The following is a 23,979-nucleotide window of genomic DNA, read 5'->3' on the forward strand; positions in this document are numbered from 1 at the left end:
GCCATTGATGTTCTATGATTTGTCCCATATCTAACGACAAAGTATCTTCTTAAAGAACAGTGGACATTCTTAATGGAACACCAGAGGCTACATTTAGAGCTAAGAGAATACTAGAAACAACATTTTCTGTTCTAATTTTAACATTCATTCCCCTTCTATGTTTGCTTTCTGTCAGAATTCTAGAAAATGAGTTTATTGCCAGGAACGTTTGCAGAAACAAAAACATTACTCTAATATAGCAGAATATACACAAAGTTAATATTGAATTTATAATCACCATTAGCTGCACTGGAAATCTGATTCTTGGAGTTGGATTCAGTCCAACAGGGAACAGGAGCCTATCATGTGATCCATAAGTACCAAACAATTCAAATGGCAAATATTTTTTACACTCAAAAAATGGCATATAAAACAATCTGTAGACCAATTTGGACAATCTGGGGACAAAAAGAGAGTCAGATGTGGTCCAAATAAATCATTAGGGAGGAAGTATTTGTCTGAACTGAATTGTTCAAAAATGAGTTTATTCACACACTAACATTGGCATTCTCATGTTTGTTACAACATTATAATTTTAATCTTGGTGTATTATATTCTGTTGGATTCAAACCATGTATTTGTCCTTCCCAAGTGCTAGCATAAGCAGGCTATTGAAAACTGGTTATTGATCAATTATTAATTGATTACCAGTAGTTGATAAAAATTTTAACTATGATTATATGTTTATGTCTATATGTTTAATGAGAGGGGTTCTTTCAAATCTGGATTAGTTTAATAATTAACAAACCTCCAATAAATAATCTTTGATTGGATTTACTGATGTAACAGGTAGTAAAGACAGCACACACACAGAGAGGCATAGTTACCAATTACTGCAGAAGATCTTCCCCAACGCCCGTAGTTCTCTCTGACAGCCTGCGTTCAATCTCCAGATGGTCTTATTTTCTCTTGATTTCTTAGGGTAATTATATCCTTATTACTCTATTGTTTATCATTCCAACCCTTATCTATTTATTCCTTTTGGTACATTCTTCTTATCTCAGGTTATTTTCTAAGTTCCTTATTCCCTTGTAATGTTCCAACTACCTCAACACCTTATGGTTAGTTATTATTTATTTCCTTTGTTGAGGTAGTGATATTTCTTATACCTCTTGCACACTTTTGTGTTTAATGTTACTAAAATATCTGTTGCAGCAATTTCAAAATATGCTAAAGATTACTGCTTAATAAAATTTCACTCCTTAAAGTTAGCTTAACTGCAAAGTGTCATGGGACTCTTGTTTCCAGGCAAAACTTACATTCTTTCTTTGACCTGTTTTAAGTGTCAACAAGGCCACTTGCTTGCCAAAGAGCTGAATTTGGTCCCTAGATTTCACAATATCACATACGCAATACAAAAAATACCAGCCATGGGAGACACTGGAAGTTTGCGTGTTCTAAAGAAACAAAAAAGAAAGAATGCAACTCCATGAATTAATGTTCTCTATTAGAGGTGTGGTTATACTTTGAGACTGGGACTTTCAATCAAAAGTGCTCAGCATTGGCTTAAGTTTGCTTCCATTTAAATCAATGTTAAAACTTCCATTGACTTCGGTAAGAGCAGCTGTCCAAGGCTGAGTGCTTTTGAAAACCCCACTCTTAATTATGAAATACCATGTAAAAGAATCAAATGGAGACAGATCTGTCCTTAACTGAGAGAATAAAGAAAGTTTAGAAGATTGAGAATCCAATATTTGTATTAAATTATTGCATTGTTTATTACACTGCTTAGACATCTTTGTTAGAAGAACACAGCAATAAATGCATTTAAGAATGATTTTAGAGAAAGTTAGAGAACTGGCACTTTTATACTATATAACATTTTTTTCAAATGTCTAAAAAACCCAAGCTTACCTGGTTACTGTTATGTTTTGGAAATTAAAAGAATTTTAAAAGAAAAAGCAATTTTGCCACCAGTTCTTGCCTTATATAACTGTAATTCTTAGCATTAGGGGGAAAAAAAAGACTTTCATTCACTCATGGGTGATACTTTGGCTCCATGTGCATTTATATAGGTAAGAAGAATTTTGGCACGCCTTTCTACCACATCAATAAGTTTTTCAATTCCTTGGCGACCTCCTTGGCTCTCCCAATATACTTTGTCAAGGAACAGAGACTGAAGAAGCTTCTCTCGCAAGCGCTGGCTTTTCAGCACTGAAATTGCAGATTCAGGGAACCTGAAAAAGTGTGAAGGAGTTTATCAGCCTTGGCATCACTCTGAACTACAATATTTATGTTGTAGTTTAACAACCAATTCCATGGATTCATCAAGGTATTTCAGTGCATGCCTATCTGTATGTACACAGTCCTATTTATTTCTACTGACATGCTTAAAGTTAGACACCACAGCACTTCGGTGAGTTGGGGTAATAATCACTGATCCTGGCACTGATTCTCCATTCTAGCCGACCAGCTGAACAGCTCAGGATGGGGTGTTTATAGGTGGGTGCACACCCAGATTCTGGGACTATCTGGGCTGCTAGGGATCAATCAGGCACAGAGATATCCTGACCATACCCAGCGTTCTCATGGCCAGGAAAGGGGGGGATGTAAGAGCTGCTATGGAAACTCTATATCATCAAATGAGACCCCTATTCAGACTCTCCAGTGTCCCAATTAAGGCAAGTTTTCCACCACAGGAGTTACCCAAATGTGCCAATGAAATCAAGCCCACATTACTCAAAACTATCCTAAAATCTCCAAAACTATCCTAAAATCTCCAGGCTTTTAAAAAAAAAGTCTAGATTGTTTGAAATTTCACATATCAATAGCAGCTATAACTGTACACTGGACATATTTGCAAAACGTTAACTGGCCCAAGAGCAACTCAGCAAAAAAATCATTAGCTATTGTTAAAAATGCTAATAGCCACTGTTCACCCGCTTTTCATTCAGCTTCCCCTTCAAGATTAACTTCTTTTGAAATACCCACAGAAGTCAGTCAAAGATACCTTTTATTTATATTGCTTTAAAGTGAAGAAGAAACATGATTCCACCACGATAAACACTTGCCCTAACTAAGTAATCATGGCATTTTAGGGCCCTTGTTTATAATGGTTTTTTTCCTCTTTTTTTTTTTTTAAAGCAGTGTGAACTCCAGGTGTAAATGCATGGCAACCTATATAAATGGGGCTTGCACTGATGCAATTTATTCCAGTAACTGACAGCATGCGGTGTTTCTGCATTGGGGGGCTTACTGCAGTAACTTACCCATCTGCAGAATGTCTACATTAGAGGTTTCTACCGTGTAATGACACCAATGAAGTTATACTGGTGCAGATTTTCCTAGTCTAGATAGGCTTATTGATCTCACACCTCCACCCTCCTTCATCTCCCTTTTGTCAGTCATGCCTTTGGAGGCAAGGATCTTGCTGTATCTGTTCTATAAAGCACTTAGCATATGTGTGATGCTCCAAGTAATAATAATATCTGCCTAGACACAAAAGTATGTATACCCGTACCTTAGTTTAGTCAAATTTCCCTATGGAGGAGACATAAAAGAGAGACACTGGGGCTACTGCAACAATGTCTTCTTTTTTGGGTGGGGAAAGAAAAGAAAGCTTCCTCATCCCATTCACAACCTCCTAACCCCTGGGGACATCCTTAGTGCACAGCCCTTTCATTCAGGCTATGTGTTGAGGAGCGAGAGAGGAGAGACTTTGATCCTAAATGAAAAGCTAGGAAAAGCCTATTGAACCCTATTAAAATTTGTAGGGATATCCTAAAACTTACTCTTTGATTCCTTGTAATATTTTGAAATCCAGATTGTCTTCGCTTCTGTCAAAGAAACCTTTATTATCTATAAAGACCAAGTGCCTAGGGTCATGCCTTCTCTGAATAATGTGTGTCAGGTCAACAGCATCTTGATCTTCACATTTCAGCTTCAGTCCTTTCTGAACACAGGAATCCTCCTTGCGAGGTTTGAACCCACAGCAATTTCTGTCCAGTCGATTGTAGATCTGGAAATGAATATAACATATGACCAAAATGAAATGCAACAGGGTGCAAAGTTTGACTCTTAGCTATACTGGCCGGGATGCACAAAAGGAGCTTGGTGCCCAAGTCCCAGTTTTAGGTTCCACTGTGGTGACCAAAATGCCCACTGAACCTTGTAGGCACCTAAACTTTTGCAATAGAAGGTCCTCAGAAGCCTACATTTCTGCCTCTGAGCATGCACACTGCTGCTTTCTTTTAGGCATCCAGGTGCCTATCTCCCACCTTAGCTCCAGAGCAATTCACAAACCAGGAGAAGCCAGGTGTTCAATCAACGGAATCACATGAAGGTGACTCTGAGCACACCTACCAGATTGGACCACTTAGGCAAGTTCACACAATACAGATGGGGGGAGGAGGGAGAAGCAAGATCTCCCTCATAAGTTTTAGCCCTGGTTATGATACCCACTGGGATATGGGACACCACCAATCAGAGTCTGCCAGGCACTTGAAGGGAAGAAGGGATTTGAACAGGGATCTGCCACCTATTAGATGAGTGGTCTAACCACTGGGCTATGCTGAGGTGGTGCACCCTCACTAAGTCTCCCTGTGGAAGGTGTTCCACTGTGACTAAATAAAGAATCATTGAAGCAGGGGGACTGGATCTCCCACATCCTCGGTGAGCATGCTAACCACCAAGCTATTGAGTCACTCACGTTTCTGCTCTCCCTCTCTGTTCCAAATGACTCTTTAATTATTTAATCTAGAATGCAACAACATCACAGGAGAGACGAAGGGAGCCTCACATCAGACTATCCCACGGCCAATGGTCAGAGCACTCACCTGTGAGGTGGCACATCCACAGGGTGTGGGGAAAGGGGGATTTGAATCAGAGGCCTTCCTCATCCCAGATGAGTACCCTAAGCACTAAGCTAAGAGTTATGAGGGAAGGGAGTGGTTGGCCTCCTCCCCCCACCACCACCACGACACTGGCTTCTTGCAAAAATGACAGAGGCATCTAATTCCAAAGAGGTTCCCCAGCTGTGAAATGCTAGTAGCGATAGGTGCTTCCCTGTAGCCTGGACTAAGGCCTTTATCTCATAGGGGAGGGAATGCTTACCACACACCCCTCTTGTCAGCATATCCCATTGGCTAGCTTAGGTGTCTCCTTACCTAATGTGATGGTTTTTATGAATCACCTAAAGGGACCTATCTCTCCCCATTCATTGTATAGGAGCTTAGGTAACAAATTTGGACTTTGTGAATCACATTTAGGCATCTAGAAAATCAAAGTTAGGCACTGTGATGCTCAGCATCACCACGCCTAACTCCTGGTGTGGATCCAGGCCATCTATTACTTAGACTTGTCGGAGTCTGGAAAAAACTATCATTCCTTACTAAACAGCGTCCCAGGTTCATGAATACAGAGCAAACTTAATTAAAATCAGTTGGAGGGGGGGGAAGAGGGAAGAGCTCAGTATTGATCCTCCACAATTCATCTATTATTAAAACCCATTCCTAGTCTCCATGTTGTACCCATAGGTCCTGATTCACTCCTCTGTTATTCCAGTCTTGCACCAGTGTAACTCTATTAAAAAAAAAATCAATGGAGTGACAGCAGAGTCAAACCTGAGTAACACAATGGGGAAATCAAACCCAAGATTTTTCAGAAAGCAGCATCTTCTTTAATTCTCTGAGCTGGAATATAATAGAACTGATACAGACTTAAATACACTAAGGAAAGGATTGCATCATATAGTGTGTTATAGGCAAAGTAATGTACTCAACAGTTAAGAAATGCCAGAATGAAGGTTGCCTGTGCAGCCTTAATTCAGCCTTGTTTTGTGAATGCATTATGATACAGTCTTCTTCTACATGCTACTTTTTCTGCAAGACCTCTGTCTCATTCAATGCACAGGACAGATGGTGATCAATTAAATGAGTACCTATTCGATATTTAGTTTTATCATCATTGTTCAAGTTGCAGCCCTCAGACTGATTTGCTGCACAGTAGTCAAACCCTGCTGTGAATACAGAATTATCAATTTCCTCATGGATATGGTGCTTTACAAAACATTCATTTATCTTCATAACATGCCAGTAAGGTGAGGTGATATTATTATCCTGATTTTACAGAGGGGGAACTGAGGTACAGGTTAAAAAATGTCCATTTATTTTGTAATTTATTTATGTAATTACAGACTGTATCAAAATGCACATGCACAAGGGGTCTGAATTAAGATTCAGACAACTCTAAATCTGACATGTCCTAACTTTTGATTGCTTGACTTTGCAACTTTAATGTTTTAGTGTAGCTGATGTATTTTTATATCTTGTGTATTTAACATATTTCTCTAGTTTTAAATAACTGACACGGTGGAGATTTTACTTGAAAAAAACTCTTCCATGGTCTAGCAGATTGCACTCTTACCACACTTTTCTTGATATGCAGATTATTTTTCTCTTTGATCAATGTCATCCTATTAATCCTTCGTATATCTACCAGGACCACCCTGCATAATCCCCCTGCTTCCTTGACATTTACACATTTCAGCTACTTGTAACCTGTTACCATACCTCATACCTCTCCAGTCATCATTTAACTAGGCTACATATATTTACTTATTTTAATCTGTCCTCATTAATCCCTTCAACTACTGTCCCTTGTTCTCTGAATTCCCTCCAATTTCTCTGCATCTTTCATCTCAGTTCAAACCCAAACTTACAGTATTACACAAAATCTTCCCACAAATGGAAATTTACTCCTTTGATTTTTAGTACCACTTGTGCTACTAGTTACTCTCCTAAGACTCAACCCAGGAAGTCCTTACATGGGTATGCCATACTCTAGAGTGCATTTGACTATTTGTGTGATTTATATGATGTGCTCAGGTGAATAAGAGGCTGCAGGATCAGGCTCTTAATTAAGATACTTTTTCCTATAACCAAAGTAAGAAGATTTCCGACTTTAGAGGGAACAAGGGCAAGCTAGCTGGCAATAGCTAGGATCAGGAAAACCTCAAAGTGAATGAAGGGTAGCCAGTCACCATCTCTCGCACAACTAGAAAATGTGAGTATCAACATGTTTGAAGTTATTCAGGCAAACCAATCTGCTTACTAGTACTGGAATAGCTCAGAGGTTAATACTCAAATGCAATACTTGCAAAGTGGTTAGAGAATTACTAGCCAACTGAAGGCTTCTCAGTCCATTTACATGCAATACATTGATCACTTTTACTAGTGATGAATACAATCAATTATGTTAGTCATGTCACCTCGGGTTCCCTTGTTCATCTGTCCCTTTTTATGGATTTTTCATGTATCCATGTTCTCCTGTTGAAATGTCTCTAAAGATAGCTGTATGTTCAAGTACATCCTGAGAAAGTATGAATTGTGCAGAATGAGCAGATCTCAAACACATATTCAGCTGCTTGGCATACACTTCTGACAAGCAGCAGGGCATTTGGTGGAAGTGTAGGATACCCCAGATTTGTAGCCTGCCTTGTAAAAGTGATTTGCTTCCTTTTTATTTCATGAATGGCTCAAGCCTGCTGCATCTCATCTAGTAGTTAACATTTATTTCTGGATAACAGCAGAGATAACATAATATTCATTGCTAAATTGCTGTCTTTACGCTAGAAGATACTAAAATTAAAAATTAATAGATACTTCTGTGCATCAACACAGGAACCATGCTATCTTTTACACCATTAAATGTGAACACATTAGCACTTTTAGATTAACAAATCAAAATCCATTTAAAATGCTCTGACACACACTGTGCTATTCCTATAGGGTTATTGCTATGTTTAGGATCAATATAATCCACATATGACTTTATATCAGATTACAAGCATTACTCACTCATAGTAGGACTGAGATAGAGTCTTTATACAAATGACAACCTATTTTAGGCAGAAAATTCACGTTCTATAATTACCACAAGCAGCGTTGGATAAATATAACTCAAAAAGTGAAACATCCATTCGTCCTGGTCAAAAACAAAAACTTGTGAAGGACAGAGATAGACTGTGTCTAATCAAATGCAATGATTTCTACATTTTAAAAAACATGACTTTCTAGAATGTTGAATTGTATGAGAGATGAAATTCTGCATATAAACAGGGGTTATCGTAGCTTCTAGATGCAGGTGCCTGGTGGGGGCAGTGCAGACATGCACTAAACTAACAGGACCTCCTGGAGAAACAGTGTAGCCACATCTCCATATTATGCAGGAGAAAATGAAAGATGTGCCAACTCATAAGAGGGTGTATCATGAAGTTCCCTCCACATCCAAGCAGCTCTGTTGGCCAATGTAAGGAATGGGTGGGAAAGTATAGTCTTGAGGTGTCTAGTGCTGCTATCCCTAATTCTCACTGTGCTCAACTGGTTGCAAGGGCTGAGATTATGACTGAACCCTAAAATGGGGAAACATAAGCAGGGGTAAGTCTCCTTGAGCCCTCCTACTCCTTGCACACCTGCTCAGTGATCAATTATAGCCTAGTCCATGAGATTATATTTGGTCAAAGTATGAATTTAAAATATAGTTGACCAAATTATTCCCTTAGTTACATCTGTTCAATGGATTACATGGGTTGCATACTGAGGACGGAAGAATTATGGAGAGCAGCCTGTTCTGCATAGCGTAAAAAGAATCTCAGAAATCAGAGATTGAAAACACTTATTAGGTGGTCTAATGCAAGGATTGATCCCTACAGTATATATGTAAGAAAATATTTTCAAAATGGATGTGATGGTGATGGATACACATGCCTTTAGTACTATTTTGCACTGGTGTACTAGTATGGATCAGAACTTTAGTCTTTTGTGGGGTTAGGATGTTGCCCTAAATCCGAGTTTAAATGGGGCAATCTCATTTTTCAGCCTACCCCGTTATAACTACCAGCGGCTGTCCTGTTTCTTCACACAAGCCCAAATCTTCATTCACCCATCAAGGTCTTAAGTGGAGTTCTCACACTGGAATAATCTACAACCATCCAGACTTCAGTCAGTATGAACAAACTGCCAGCTCCTTTTGATCCATCAAGTTACATGGCAGAAAAAATATAGACAGAGGGACCAGGCTTAAGGGGAGGAAATAGTAGCCCTGCTACAAAGATGAAGTAAATGGACTAAGTCAAGACATGGACTGCTGTGAATGAATTAAGTAAAGGCATGGGTTGATCTGTGAAGTGTTCCTATCATCTATTCTTTTTGTGTTTGTGCCGGTCTGCATTAAGGACTAAGGTTATGATTATACAGTCCTTAGTCATGTAATGTAATTTGCCTGATCTCCATTGACAAGCCATGGCTTACATAATGCTTATGTTTTTGTTATCAGGTGCCTTATCTCCAGTTTACCTTTGAGCTGTGTGTGAAGAGTTGGCAATCAGGTTTGTAAATTTGGTTCATGTCCACTCTTAGCTACTTCCTGCTTTGCTAAGAGCAAGATTTGGTGCGAGGTGTTTGAAACCTACCCTAGTCTTCTATTTTAACTTCAAAGCACTTCTGAGAAGAAACAAACTATTAATGAAAGGGAGAGAGATGTTGGGAGTACATGTATTTCTGATTATGAAAATATTCAATCACTTGTTAGAATATGTTTGAAATCTTTGAGACTGAAGTTTTGATCCAAAGCCCATTAAGTCAATGGGAGCCTTTCCACTGATTTCAAAGGGGTTTGTGGTAATCAAACTAACTCATGGGATTAAGTCCCTTACTCCACAAGTAGTTCACTGCAAGGAAAATGAGTAGGAGCAATAAACACTTTTGATGCCAGTAGAAATTACTCAAGTTTCACTTTTCTGGTTACCATGTAATAAGAACTGGGTCTAGCTCATAGCAATATCTTACTTAGCAAAAGAATGGGGACAATTATAGAATCATGGAAATGTAGTACTAGAAGTACTAGAAATAGAAGTACTATTTATCTAGTCCAGTCCCCTACACTAAGTCAGGACTCAGTATAATCTAGACCAGCCCTGACAGATGTTTGTCTAACATGTTCTTAAAAACCTCCAATGACAGCGATTCTTCATCTCCCTAAGTAATCTGTTTCAGTTCTTAACTACCCTTCCAGTTAAGAAGTTTTTCCTGTCTAACCTAAATCTCCCTTACTACAACATAAGCCCATTACTTCTTGTCCTGTCCTCAGTGGATAAGGAGAACAATTTATCATTCTCCTTTTTGTAACAAACTTTTATGTACTTGAAGACTTATCATGTCCCCTGCCATCCCAGTCTTCTCTTCTCCAGACTAAACAAACCTGATTTTTTTCAATCTTTCCTTGTAGGTCATGTTTTCTAGACATTTAATCATTTTTGTTGCTGTCCTTTGGACTTTCTCAAATTTGTCCACATCTTTCCTGAAGTGACAAGGAGTGTTATTTTTGTGGATACAGACTAACACAACTACCCCCTGATACTTTCCTGAAGTGTGGTGCCCACAACTGGACATAATGCTCCAGTTGAGGCTTAATCAGTCCTGAGTACAGTGGAAAATTTGTTTCTCTTGTCTTGTTTACAACGCTCCTACTAATACATCCCAGAATGAAGTTCACTTTTTTAGAAAAATGTTACATTGTTGATTCATAATTAGTTTGTGATCCACTATAACCTCCAGATCCTTTCCTGCAGTACTCCTTCATAGCCGGCTTCCCATTTTGTATTTACGCACTTGATTGTGAAATCCTAGGGATGTGTGAAAAGTGCATACAAACTTCATAGATTATAAAGCCAGAAGGGACGACTGTGATCTTCTAGTCTGACCTCCTGTATAACACTGGCCATAGAACTTCCATACATTAATTCCTGCTTGAACTAGAGATCTCTTTTAGAAAAATATCTGATCTTGGTTTAAAATTTTCCATTGATGGAGAATCCACCACAATCCTTGGTAAATTGTTCCAGTGGTTATTCACCCTCACTATTAAAAATGTGTGTCTTATTACTAGTCTAAATTTGTCTTGCTTCAACTTCCAGCTATTCAACTCTTGGCATCTCTCTGTTATATCTTGTTATACCTTTGCCTGCTACAAAGAGCCCTCTATTATCAAATTTCAGTTTTGTGCATAGAGGTATTTATATGTCAGGATCAAATCGTCCCCTAATCGTCCCTCCTTGATAAACTAAATAAATTCAGCTCCTTGAATCTATCAATATAAGGTATGTTTTCGATTTTTTAAATCATTCTTGTTGCTCTTCTCTGAGACCCCTACAATTTTTCAACATCCTTCTTGACTTGTTGACACCTGAAACAGACACAGTATTCCAGCAGTGGTTGCACCATTGCCAAATACCACGGTAAAATACCTTTACTTTACTCAATCTGCCCTTGTTTATACATCCAAAGACCGCATTAGCCATTTTGGCCACCCCTTCACACTGGAGGCTCATGTTATATCACTTGATGTCCTCTTGGCAAGAAGAGTGCTGATGAAGGAATATCATTTATTCTTTTTAAAACATTAACAAGAAGGAAGATATAAGATCAATGAGATCCTCACATCTATGGCTGAGTAACAGCAGCCTTTTGCTGGAGAAGGGGAAATGAAGAAACTGGTGTCACTGCAGGTTATTCTCTGCCTTTTCCAAGAGCATGTGAGACTGGCACTGCAAAATAACTTAGGGCCAGGTCCTCAGCAGATAAGGTCTATTAAATGGAATGAAAATTAGTCACATCAGCTAAGGATCTGTCCCCATGACTTAATAATAGAGGTCCTGACTCTCCAGTGCCTCACACCTTGTATATTCATTTACACCTGTACAAAGTGGGTGTAAAATGCTACCAGAATGGCAGCAGTTTACACTCACTTTCCACAAGTGTAAATGAATACACAAAGTGCAAAGCAGTGCAGAATACAACCTATTGTCTTTTATCTTTTGGGGTCGTACAGCGTACCAGAAACAAGCCAAAGGAGCACAAGCACATACCTTTCTCATTAAAGACAAAAACTAAAACCATCTTTTTAAACACTCCCCTTCTGCGAAATTGCAACCCAGAGTGAATTTTATCATTGGACATATCTGTGAAAATGGTTTATCCTTAACCAGACTGGTGCTCAAATAAATCTTGCAAAGGTTGGTATTCTTTGTACCTTACCTGCAGAAGAAAATCAAAGAGTGCCATCTTGGACCACTCATGGTGATGGATCTCAGTACAGCCCCAATCAGCTTTGGGCACTTTGCCATTCTGCCAGCACTTCTGTTTCAATAGCTGCTGATAGGCCCCCCAATTTAGCCTCACTGAAGAATGGGTCCTATTATTTGTCGGAGCCAATGAGGAATCCCAGAGAATAACAGGACATGGCAGACCATCTGAGAAGAGGCAAAATAGAATCAGTACCATATATGAATTTATATTGAAAACTAAAAGAACTTGATCAGTCTTTAGACATTGTCTCGGGCATCACTAATTACAGCATTTGTTTTTAAAGAAGACATTTCAGATGTGGCAGGAAAAAGCTACCATGACCCAATAATTTCACATCCTTTGGTTTATGTGGTCATATTCCACATCTGAAAACAGCCACCACAGAAAAGGAAAAACCCTAGACATTATAGTTCTCTTCAATGTCTGAGAAGAGATGCTCTCTGTTTGCAACAAGAGCTGTCTGCTTAAAAGTCACTCTACTTTTGGAGGCTATTAAATCAATTTTAAAAGTTTGGCATCCGATCCACAGCTGGGGTAAATTAATGAAGCAATATTGATTTTCACCAGCTGAGGATCTAGCCCAATGTTTCTTCCTTTCTAAGGCAAATATGAAAAGAGAGCAAATCCTGGAGTCCAGCCAAAAAATGGAATTATTTTGTCATCTTTAGAGTTTTAGTCCTACAGATATAATATTTCACAGCTGTAAATAGAAAGTTTATAGATAGACTATATGATGGTGTGGCATGACTTTGGTTTTATCATTCATGAACAATATGTTCTTGCCAATGAGTCATACAGATCATCCCAGAGTAGTGCTGATAAGACCTTTATTCCACCCCACAGTGTCATATGTTCTTCATATACGATATATATTTTACAGAAAATCCATTTTAGAAATGTTTTAGTCAGTTTTTAAAATGTATATAAATAATATTTGTCTTATCCCTCCGGATGTAAAACCAGGTGCCTTAGGTATGATGAATCCATCTGTACAGGGCTGAGAGAGAGAGAAATTATAATCACCATGTTATGTTCATTCCATACACACAGAGAAGCTAGATGAAAAAATAAATACTTTTGTTGGAAGGTTTAAGGTAACACTACTTTAATTCTTAGAATTCTGAGTGATAACACACGAGAGAGAGAAGACAGGCTCATCCCTAATGCAGTGAGGCAAAATTGTCACTACCTTGTTTTTAAACTGGCTCTTTACAGATTGATCAGATAGGATGCTTTGTTACAAAGCACCCTACCCCACAAGTAGGACCGGGAAACCCCCACCTATGCTCTTAAAATGGTAGCTTGCAATTCCAACACAGACCTCAATCCACCACACACCACATTTTAGAAACCTCTAAAAATTACCCAAAATTGCTGTTTGCTATATAATAATGTCACTATATTTGAGTCATATATCTCAGAACATACAGCACCAGGGCTATAAGTAAGTGGTGTGTATCCTATTGGAAAAAATTGGATTATTTTCTTTCCAATGATACAAAAGTCCTTATTGCTAACTCTGATGTCCTGCCTGATGCTTAAACCTGTCACTGAACCAGGGCTGAATACTGGTGTTGCACTTCAGAGCAGAGTAATATTTTTGAGGTGTGGCAGGGAGGAGGACAGGGAATTTACATGTTTGTATGCAAAGAAGGAAACATTTATATGGCAAGTTATTAGATGGCAGTTACTGGAATATGATCAAAGGTTTGGAATTTTTGTATGGTAGTCCTGATCAGTGAGCAAAAAAGTGCAGGCAAAGTGGTCAAATTTTATGCTACATCCAAATGATCACATTGCTACCACCCTGACATGTGTTACATTGCAGAGCAAATCATCTCACTATTTCCTTCATGTACATATTGAACAGGAGAGGTGGCAAAAGAGACTTGCAGCACCCCACATGACAGTACTCTCAGAACAATGAGTCCATTAGCACTCTCAGCATCTCTCTGGGAGCAAAGAATAGAACTACTTAAGAATGAGTCTATCCAGTCCTGCCAAGATCCGCAATTGGGTCAGTAAAACGTCAGAAGATGCTGACTGACCTAAAATAATCAGCAAGGACAACTGATGTTTGCCCATTATTAGCAAAGGATCATCTGCCAACAAGGTCAGTGCACTTTTCATACTACTGAATTCTCCCAGGACAGAATGACCTTGAGCAAACCTAGACTGAATAAAAACCTGCTCAACTGGATTCGGAAATTTGAGGTGCAGAAGAATGAGCTGTACCACCAAGATCAGATATATTTCTAACTTTGCCAAATCCTGGCGCACACACATACACACACACACACAAGGTGATCACACTCAAATGAAGCCAGTGTACAGCTCCAACCATCTCTGGAACTGTCCTCCTGTTTGCCTGTTTTCTTAAACTAGGCATCTCCAACCCAGAATACATTTTTCCTCTTATGCCCTCCCATCTCCTTCCTTTCACTACCATCACTGATAGCTACACCATCTTCCCCCGTCATATTCAGCTTCTTGCTGTTCTTTTCCCCCAGAAGTCTATGGGTGCTCAGCAGTTTTAAAAAGCAGGACACTTATTTAGTTGCCTAAATAAGGATTTAGGAGCATAACTTTCGGGAATTTACATTTGAAAAGCTTGGCCCAAATCTTTCATATGCAGTCCAGTCCCCCAGCCTCTCTCATTCTGGGTTCCACTTCTGACACTGTCACTGACTTACCTCTTGACCTTAGTCAAATGATCTCTCAGTGATGCTTTCTCTTTATCTGTGCAATAGGGATAGTGATACTTACCTTCCTTTGTAAAGCACTTTGAAACCCACAGAAAAAAAGCTCTGTATCAGAGTTAAATATGTTATACATTGATGGGCCCTAAATCTGATCTATTTTTCCTTCTATCAATAATCAAAGTTCATGTAATTATTTATGGGTTTTCCCCAAAGCAGATATATCAGTGCTTTCCAAACAAAGCAAACGCCTCCCTGCGCACCCAAAAGGTTCAGCATAACAACCACCACCTCACTGTTATTTATTATTTTAATGTTATGACAATATCATGCCAATTTCCATTCAGATTTGTAAAAAGGTTAAACACAGGAAATGTTTGTGATTCACAGGAAACAAAGATGAACCAAAACAAAACATTTCAACTTTATAACACAAATGGAATTACTGGAGCATGTCTTTGTAGCTGGAGTAGAGAGACATTAACCCAGATTGCTGGCTGCTGCAGGGAAAATCTGAAGGCAGTGAGAAAAAAAGATAAGGGGCTTCATTCTCAGATGGTATAAATTGGCATAGCCCCATTAAAGCATGCCAACTTACACCAAGCAAGGCTCTGGCCCAATTTGAATAACAACAAAAGGTAGTTATAGGCCTGAAACTACATGCTGTTGAGTGCTTTTAAATTCAGTTGATTACAGTAGGAGCTGAGAGGTCTCAGAAACCTCCAGGATCAAGCCCATTATCTCCTATTGCTGCTGGGCCCCTACTCCCAACCATTCCTAGAGATACTGCTGCAGAGAGGCAAGTTAGAACCCCTTTCTTGCTTTCAGTGATGCTGCTACTCCTTGCAATCCTCTCCAGAGATGTCTATGCTCCACATCACTGTAGTATATGAATCTCTCTCATATATATAATTAAAATGTATCCTCCCAAGCCCACATGAGGAAAAGTAGTTGTAATGGAGGCACAGACTGATGTAAGTGGCATGCCCAAGGTCTGTTAATTTAAAATAAAAAAAAAAAAAACAGAATGAAAGTTGGGGGACACACACTTCAACACGGCTTTTATCAGCAAAAGAGCCTTTTGCTAGTTTAGCTTATATCATTAGGGAAGGTGGTCTAACTACAGTGGCAAAAAAAAAAAAAAAAAAACCCACACCTTGTTTTGCTGGTATAAGCTGTGTCTCCACTAGCAGTGATGAGCTGCCAAAATCTTAACAACTGGTTCCCTACCGGGTCTTCGACGGCACTTCGGCAGCGGGTCCTTCACTCGCTCCAGGTCTTCAGCGGCACTTCGGCGGCGGGTCCTTCATTGCCGCCGAAGACCCGGAGCAAGTGAAGGACCCGCCGCCGAAGCACCGCTGAAGACTCAGAGCGCTGCCTGGTTAGTACAAGCCCCACGTGTTTTTTTACATGTTTTTTTTTTAGTCATTCCTGCCAGGGCCCTGTCCGAAACTGTTTGAATCGGGCCCCGCACTTCCTAAAGCCGGCCCTGCACATCGGGGTTGCAAAATTGTATTGGGGGCCAAGATAGGGAAGGCTGTGCCTCCCAAAACAGCTTGTCCCCCCCCATCCAACCCCCACCCACGTCCTGCCCCTGACTGCCCCCCTCAGAACCCGCAACCCATCAATCCCCCCCACTCCTTGTCCCCTGACCACCCCCTCCTGAGACCCCCCCCACCCTAACTGCCCCCCAGGACCCCACCCCCTACCCAACTTGCCCCGCTCCCTGTCCCCTGATTGCCCCGACCCCATCCACCATCACCCCGACAGACCCCCGGTACTCCCATGCCTACCCAACCCCTCCTCCGTTCCCCGTCCCCTGACTACTCCACCCCCAGAAACTCCGCCCCCTCCAACCGCTCCCTGCCCCTTATTCAACCCCTCCTCCCAGCCCTAGCCCGGCCCCCTTACCGTGCTGCTCAGGGCAGCATGTATCGATGCCGCGCGGCCTGCTGGAGCTCGCAGCCCCACCCCCTTACCATGCCGCTCAAAGCGGCAGGAGCTGCAGAGCTGCCCAGGAGCAGTCCAGTGCTCTGGCACCGGCAGCATGGCACACTGAGGCTCTGTGAGAGTGGGGGAGGGGCCGGGGGAGCCTCCCCAGCCTTGAGCTCAGGCAGGCCGGACAGGACAGTCCCGCGGGCTGAATGTGGCCCGCAGGCCGCAGTTTGCCCACCCCTTTAACAACCGGTTCTAAGCTGGCTTCTAAATTTAACAACCGGTTCACGCGAACCAGTGCGAACCGGCTCCAGCTCACCACTGTCCACTAGGGACCAGTAGAGCTATCCTGGCAAAGCCATCTCCGTGTAAGGTAGCCCTCTGAACAATAAAGAAATGGTGTAAGCAACTTAAACAGATCTCAAAAGTGTTGACTAATGTATTTCCCTTCTTTCTTCCACATCTTAGCTGTAAGCATTATACACTTTGGAGAAATCTTGGAAGGGAAGAAAATCTTCAGTGTGTGAATGCAGATTTTAAGGAGTCTGTGAGGGGTGCATAAGTATTGGATTTTTATGTAACAAAATGTTGTGAGAATATGACCTCTGGTCTCTCACTCACATCCAGCTATATGACAGCAAGCAATTCACAGCACAACTCACTCTGATAAAGGGCACACAAAAGAGACATCATTTAAAAGCTGCTGAATGCATAAGTAAGAGTGAGTTCTCATTGCCTTGACATTAATAATTAATAACGAGTGTGCCTGAATGTTCATATCTTTTGGTGTGATGGAAAGAGCATGCTAAATATGTTGGGTGTAAGAGAAAATCTGAGGCTATCTTTCTCATTGTGTAGAGGTTCGTAAAGAAACATGACAACTCTAATCAATGGAACTTTCTATCACATCTGTGCCAAATTCCCAGCATCCATTTGCACATAACCAGTGATGAAGTGAGCAGAAACAATGCTACTCAAAATCAAATACTTTTGCACTCTAAATACGTTTTTGTTGCAAAAACAACTCTGTAAAATTCATTGGACTAGATCTTCAGCTGGTATAAACTGGCATACCCCTTCTGACTTCAGTGGAGCTATGCCAGTTCAAGCCATATGAGGGTCAAGCCCACATATATAGATAGGGGACCCATTTCAGCACATCAGAAAATCTGGGGTGGAGAAGGGAGTGTTGCCATCATTGCAATCCTGAATAGGGATCTCAGACCCTAAGCAAGAAGTGTAACAAATATGTTCAGCAACACCTTTAAGTTATATTGGGGTTAGTCCTGAAATCCAAGAAGCCCCCAGAACCATCTCTCTAATGCTGTCCCCTCCAGAGCAGGAGAGAATTTAGCTCATAATCTACCTGTATCCTGCTACTTCACTACAGATTAGGTCCTAAATATGCCAGTACAGACATATCCAGTCTACAGGTGAAGAAATTCACTATGGACATGCAGTGCAGCGATTTTGCTTGGCCAAAGTGCACAGTAAGATGGGCTGTGCCCTGACACCAAACAACTCCCCTAATAGGTATCCCTGCCTGTTTTGTAGGTAAGGGGGCACAGGATATGAGCAAGGAATGATCTGAAAACCTCAGGGCAGCATGTGGAATAGCTACTGATCTACTGAGTAGCCGGCATATGCACTGGAAGTGATGTGGCCTTCTCCAGGGCCCTTCCTACCTCTCTGCAGGAATCATGAATGGTACCTTTCTAAAAAGACAAACTCTTGTATATTTTGTCTTTCCCACTGAAAAACTAATAGGAGGAAGAAGTGTCCCAAAAACTCTGAGTTTAATTTTACAGCGTCTAAGTCATTCCTGTATATGAGACAGTGTTTTGAGGCAGCACAGAGGGACTAGAAATGTAGCCTTGAGGCCATGCAGAAATCCAGATCCATTCTGGTGGACCTGTGGGAGTTTGCCACAGGCAGGAATTACATCCTATACAGATTTCTGCTTGCAAATCAATTTGGTTTGCATGGATGTAAATGAGATACTCCCTAATTCCACACCTCCATGTTGACATTACCAGACCCTAAAGCCCAGATTTCCAGCCCTAGGATGTTCATGTTCAGAAGGCTTGGATGTAAGAAGATCATCCACCATTTGCTCCAATGCCCTTACCACACATTTATGACATTTTCCCACTTCTTTGCAGCCCTTGCTTTGCTCATTTATATCTCAGTACCAAAGGAGTTCTTCCAGCTAACACTTACTGCTTGAACACTGGGAACAAAGTGGTATATATATATATATATATATATATATATATATATATATATATATATATATATATATAATAGAATCATAGAATATCAGGATTGGAAGGGACCTCAGGAGGTCATCTAGTCCAAGCCCTTGCTCAGAGCAGGACCAATCCCCAACTAAATCATCCCAGCCAGGACTTTGTCAAGCCTGACCTTAAAAACCTCTAAGGAAGGCGATTCCACCACCTCCCTAGGTAACCCATTCCAGTGCTTCACCATCCTCCTAGTGAAAAAGTTTTTCCTAATATCCAACCTAAACCTCCCCCACTGCAACTTGATACCATTACTCCTTGTTCTGTCAAATATTTGCATATGCATAGAATTATTTTTGCTTGGTTTTCAAATCAAAATTATGGAAGGCTTTGTCCACCTTTAGTCTCTATACTGATATTATTTTTTGATAAGTCACTGGCAAAGAATATTGAGGAAATAGTTATCGTGACCCAACTTTCCATACTGGCAAGGCAGAAATGTCACAGAATAATTTAAACCTGTGGCAAATGGTTCACTTTTCATTAGAGGAGTGTCAAGCAGAGAGCTCTGGTGCAGTATTTTGCTAGCCTCTCTGTCACCTATTAAGGGAGGAGCTGTGGAAACAAAAAATAAAGCCCAAGTTGTTTGGGGGTTTACAAAGCGCCTCTTTGAAAATGCTTTTGACAAAATGAATGGCGGTTTTGAGGAGCCTATTTTTTTTTAAAGATTTTAATGCTACATCAAGCATGTCTTGTTACGTTGCTTACATTATGACTGAGGCAAGCTAAAGGGATGTGTCAGCTTAGACCTTGTCGAGGAGTCCAGTCCTGCATTGCTTTCTTTCTCATGAGTAGTAATTACTCACACAAGCAGCCCCACTGAAATCACTTGGGCAGCCCACACACAGATTACTCAAATGAGTAAAGACTATAGGAGCAGGCTCATTAATTGTTCATCCTGCTTTCTAAAATAATTTTTCATTCCTTTTCTAAACAAGAAGAGAACAACAGATGAGGTGTTCGCTGCTGAAATTTGTGTAGTTAATTAACAATCCAAGCCAAATACACTCAAGCAAGTAACTATGGCAACCCAGGCAGGCATTTGAAATCCAGCATGTTTCAAGATTAATGAAATGGAGAGAGGTAAGGTGCTGTGGCTGTTCCAGAAGCTGAACTCACCCTTTAGCTGGAAAACATGAAACAAGACCCAAAAGGAAAAATGACTTTTTTCTCCTCATTACCTAGCAACACTTTTCATGCTATATGAACAAAACCAATTACAGGGAAAAGGAGGCTGAAGAAAATAGAATCTCTCTCCCAGCCAATCCAAAAGATGTTGCAGGCTGAAGACATTAAGCAATTCAGTCTACAGTTAACCTAATAGCAGTTCCCAAGGGGCCTGCCATCTGTCATCTGTGCAGCCATACTATACAGAATTCCTGAAACTGAACTGAAACTGAACTACCTCAATTCCTTATGACAGCTCTATAGCAATAAATCCTGTTCCTAAAAATAGAGTATACATAGTGCATCTTCCATGCTCTGCTACTATGAATAATATTCAAAAGCCCCCAAACTGTTATTCCTAGAGATTCATTCATATTGTCAAAAGAACAGGAGTACTTGTGGCACCTTAGAGACTAAGAAATTTATTAGAGCATAAGCTTTCGTGGACTACAGCCCACTTCTTTGGATGCATATTCATATTGTCGTAAAGACTGCCAGAGAGAAGGCCTACACAGTGTTGATAAATCACAGATCAGTATGTTCTTTTCCTGCCTTCAACTTTTGCAAGGACATTTTTGCTTTACCTTTTCTTTGATAAAATACAGGCTGATATACAAAATATTTTGTATAAAATAATCTTCTTCAGTACTAAGAAATGAACAGCAAAAACAAATAGCAATGATTCAGTAAAATATAACGCAGCCCTTTCAGCTTATGATCTGTGTGTATATAAAAATAGCATTTAGGCTGAAGACACATTTAACAAGACAGTAATGTTAAAGATAGACTTATCAACTTACATTGAATCTATTAAATCTAATTTTAATTTCATTTTAGGATGAAGAAAAATATGATATTCTGTTAAAAGCAATTTGCATTGTACATACTACAACCACAATGAAGCATCTATAGCAGGTGTGTTTATTAAGCTAGATACAGGTGTGTCACGAGCTGTAAGTTGTCAAACAGAAGAATCCACTGAGACTTCAGTGACTGCACAATTTAAATTTTAATTTCCAGAGGCATTTGTTCTTTTGAGATTATGCCAAAGCAGTTCAGGAAGGAGCTCTAAGACCTCCCCCAATAGGTGCTTGGGCTAACAGAAATGTCTCCCCTATCCGCTACTCGTGGCAAATTAATTTCAGAGCTGGTTATCCACAATATCTTGTAAAAGTGAAATCTAGGGGAGGTGAAAGAGTAAAAACTAACCTCTGAAGCACAGAGCACTGTGCTGAGAGACTTCCAGACTGTGCCCTCTTCAGTTTCATTTTGATCAGTCTATATAATTTCATATTCACTACAAAGGATATGTAAAAAAGGATCACCTCCTTTTCCCCCTTACTCAAATTAGTCTTCTATGGAAAGGAAGTTATCTGTATGCTCTCAATAACTCTATTAGTCTATAAGGCAGCCAGAAGCATTAATAAACTCTGGGTGTATTACATCCTTCAGGACAGAACTATTACACTGCAGAGGAACCCTGAAATTACGTTAACACACATATTCCAGATTAAGTTCCCTATAACTGTGCTCTGTAAAGCTAGTTCTCAGACTATCTGAAATTAAAGCCTGCTGTTGACCAAATATGAAACACTGGAGTCCCCCAGATGGAAACTCAAAATCAAGTGAATTTGTTACCTTGGATGAACTCCGATTTCCTGCTTACAGAAGGCAAGGTCTTGTTCAGCCCCAAGATCCTGTCTAAATGGAAGGCAAACACCTCGCTCATATCAAGGGGTCTCTTGATGAGGCCACAGTACCCTTGACTGCAAGCTGCTCCTGTGGCACTGGGATTCCTCTCAAACACCAGTAGGACTCCATGCTGAGAGGGTGCTTCTCGGATACTGCCTATCCGGGAATCTGCCAGCAAATGCATGCTTAGGATGTCATCTTTGCTCAGCCAAGAGGGGGACCTCTCACTGTATATCCTGATATTACTCTCCCGAGCCTGGGGTTGCACATTTACACCTCCTGAAACCCCAATATGCCTTCGGTGTCCCCTGCCCACTGCCTCCCTCTCTCCATCCCAGTGCTTCTTCAGTTGGTGCCTTGGTGTCTCTGGAACTACTGCTGCCCTCATTATTCCCATGGAGTAGCTAGTCCGCCCCTGCTGCTGGGACAAGTTCTCCTCCTGCCCAGTGACACCTACTGGAAAGTGCTGCCCATAGGGCAAAGGGAATGCATGCTTCTTCCTGAGCTTGGGTTTCACGCTGCCTCGGATGTTGGTGGGTTTACTGCGCTTGGACCGCAGTGTGATGTATACCACGTTGGGTGGCACTGAGGTCCCATTGCCAGCCATCTGGGGCCCTTGGAGATCAGGTGGGGACAAAGTGCCATCCAGTGGGATCCCCAGAAAAGGTGTCTGACCAGCATCTTGAAGACTCCTGGAACTGATCTTCTGGCGTCCCCCTCTGTGCTGGGGTAAAATGTGACCCACTTGACTGACCAGAAACCCCAGGTATAGCACACAGGCTACACCCAGCAGCAGATTCCTCCTGGTCCTGGGACGCCTACCCCTGCAGAACCTCAGCACCCATGGGGTGCACAGCGAGCAAACAAACCAGTTTATGATTTGGCCTGGCTGATCTAGGAAGGTCATTTCTCCGGTGAATCCACATGATGAAAGCAGCTTATAGTCTTCAGTGGTTTCCAGCCAGGAGGATGATGCATGATTTCCCTTCACAGATCTCTATTTCTTCTTTTCCAAACAGCTTCCAGTGCAAGCGGTGCACAGGGGCCAGTGGTGTGGCTGGGAATGTGTTTAATACTAATGACTCTGACACTCCACCTCAACAAGCTGCTAAACTCTTATCAGCCACCACAGGGGAAGTGACTTGTTTCAGAGAATGAATGGAGTCAACTGTGTAAACAAAGTTAAACGAGTCAGGATCCAAAATGTCTGAGTCCCCTCTGAGGGCTGTGAAAGGAAAAAAATTGCAAATAATATTTCATTATCCACATGGATATAGAATGTGGCATCTCTCTTTTTCACTGTATAGATCTAAAGAAAAGGTAGAGATCTAGAGACATGCCATATTAGAGATTTCAGATTAAAATGAGAAGATAAATAAAATCCCAACATCATGGAACACGAGTTACAATTTACAGTCCCGAGCAATTGAACTCCCGCACTAGGAGGAAAACTTGGAAAAGCCAGACTTTCCTCTTCTTATGTTTATAACAGGCAGGTCCTCAAAGTAAAACCACATCTTTTGTTGCCTCATGTTAGTTTTAAAATATAGTGCTATAACCAGCCCAGTAACTGTACCAATTCAAATATGAACATTTCCATTATCAAACAATGATTACACCCTGGCCCAGTAACAGTTCACATGCTTCATAATCCTACATTAAAGATAAAATATTGTTAAATCTATACTCTTGTGAAGCTATAAAATAGCATTTCCTGACTATAATTTTCAAATAAAATAAAAAGCATTGTCATCTCCTCTCAAGGAAGAAAAAACATAAATGCAGAGTTTAATGCACTACAAAGATATAGAAATAGTCTTACCTATTCAGCTTGCCCCATCCTTGGCTGTGCTAAATCTCTTATGATAATGCCAAGAACTTAGTAAAAGCAGCGTTTCTTAATGTACTCTAACACACATCCCAGATTTAAGTGTGCTCCACATTTTAGATATTTGATTGCAGGCTTAATGCTCTTTGCAAATGTACTAGCTGTACAGGGAAGCTGTTTGCATATGAACTGCTATAAACTTACATGAACCTTGTTATAAAAAACCCTTCTAT

At 40.6% G+C, this 23,979-nt stretch overlaps 1 protein-coding gene across 1 annotated transcript; it reads right to left on the minus strand.

The window, feature by feature from the left end:
- Window positions 1-1,718: 1,718 nt before the first annotated feature.
- On the minus strand, window positions 1,719-23,979 carry GASK1B (golgi associated kinase 1B). The gene is made up of 5 exons (XM_034772680.1): window positions 23,741-23,979; window positions 21,865-23,143; window positions 12,072-12,286; window positions 3,771-3,997; window positions 1,719-2,216 (listed from the first exon to the last, which is right to left on the minus strand). The coding sequence occupies exons 2-5, from the start codon at window positions 22,823-22,825 to the stop codon at window positions 2,009-2,011; spliced, it is 1,611 nt and encodes a 536-aa protein (XP_034628571.1). The 5' UTR covers window positions 22,826-23,143; window positions 23,741-23,979; the 3' UTR covers window positions 1,719-2,008.

This window comes from Trachemys scripta, chromosome 5, assembly GCF_013100865.1.
Source record: "Trachemys scripta elegans isolate TJP31775 chromosome 5, CAS_Tse_1.0, whole genome shotgun sequence".
NCBI lineage: Eukaryota > Metazoa > Chordata > Testudines > Emydidae > Trachemys > Trachemys scripta.

What these genes read in the sequence shown, in the direction of transcription:
- GASK1B (XM_034772680.1), bottom strand. Translation starts at nt 22,825, where the DNA reads ATGACCTTCCTAGATCAGCCAGGCCAAATCATAAACTGGTTTGTTTGC. An exon ending in TCTTTGATTTTCTTCTGCAG is followed by an intron (nt 3,998 to 12,071) that starts GTAAGGTACAAA and finishes ATTCATTTCCAG; the next exon opens with ATCTACAATCGACTGGACAG. An exon ending in ATATTACAAGGAATCAAAGA is followed by an intron (nt 2,217 to 3,770) that starts GTAAGTTTTAGG and finishes ACACTTTTTCAG; the next exon opens with GTTCCCTGAATCTGCAATTT.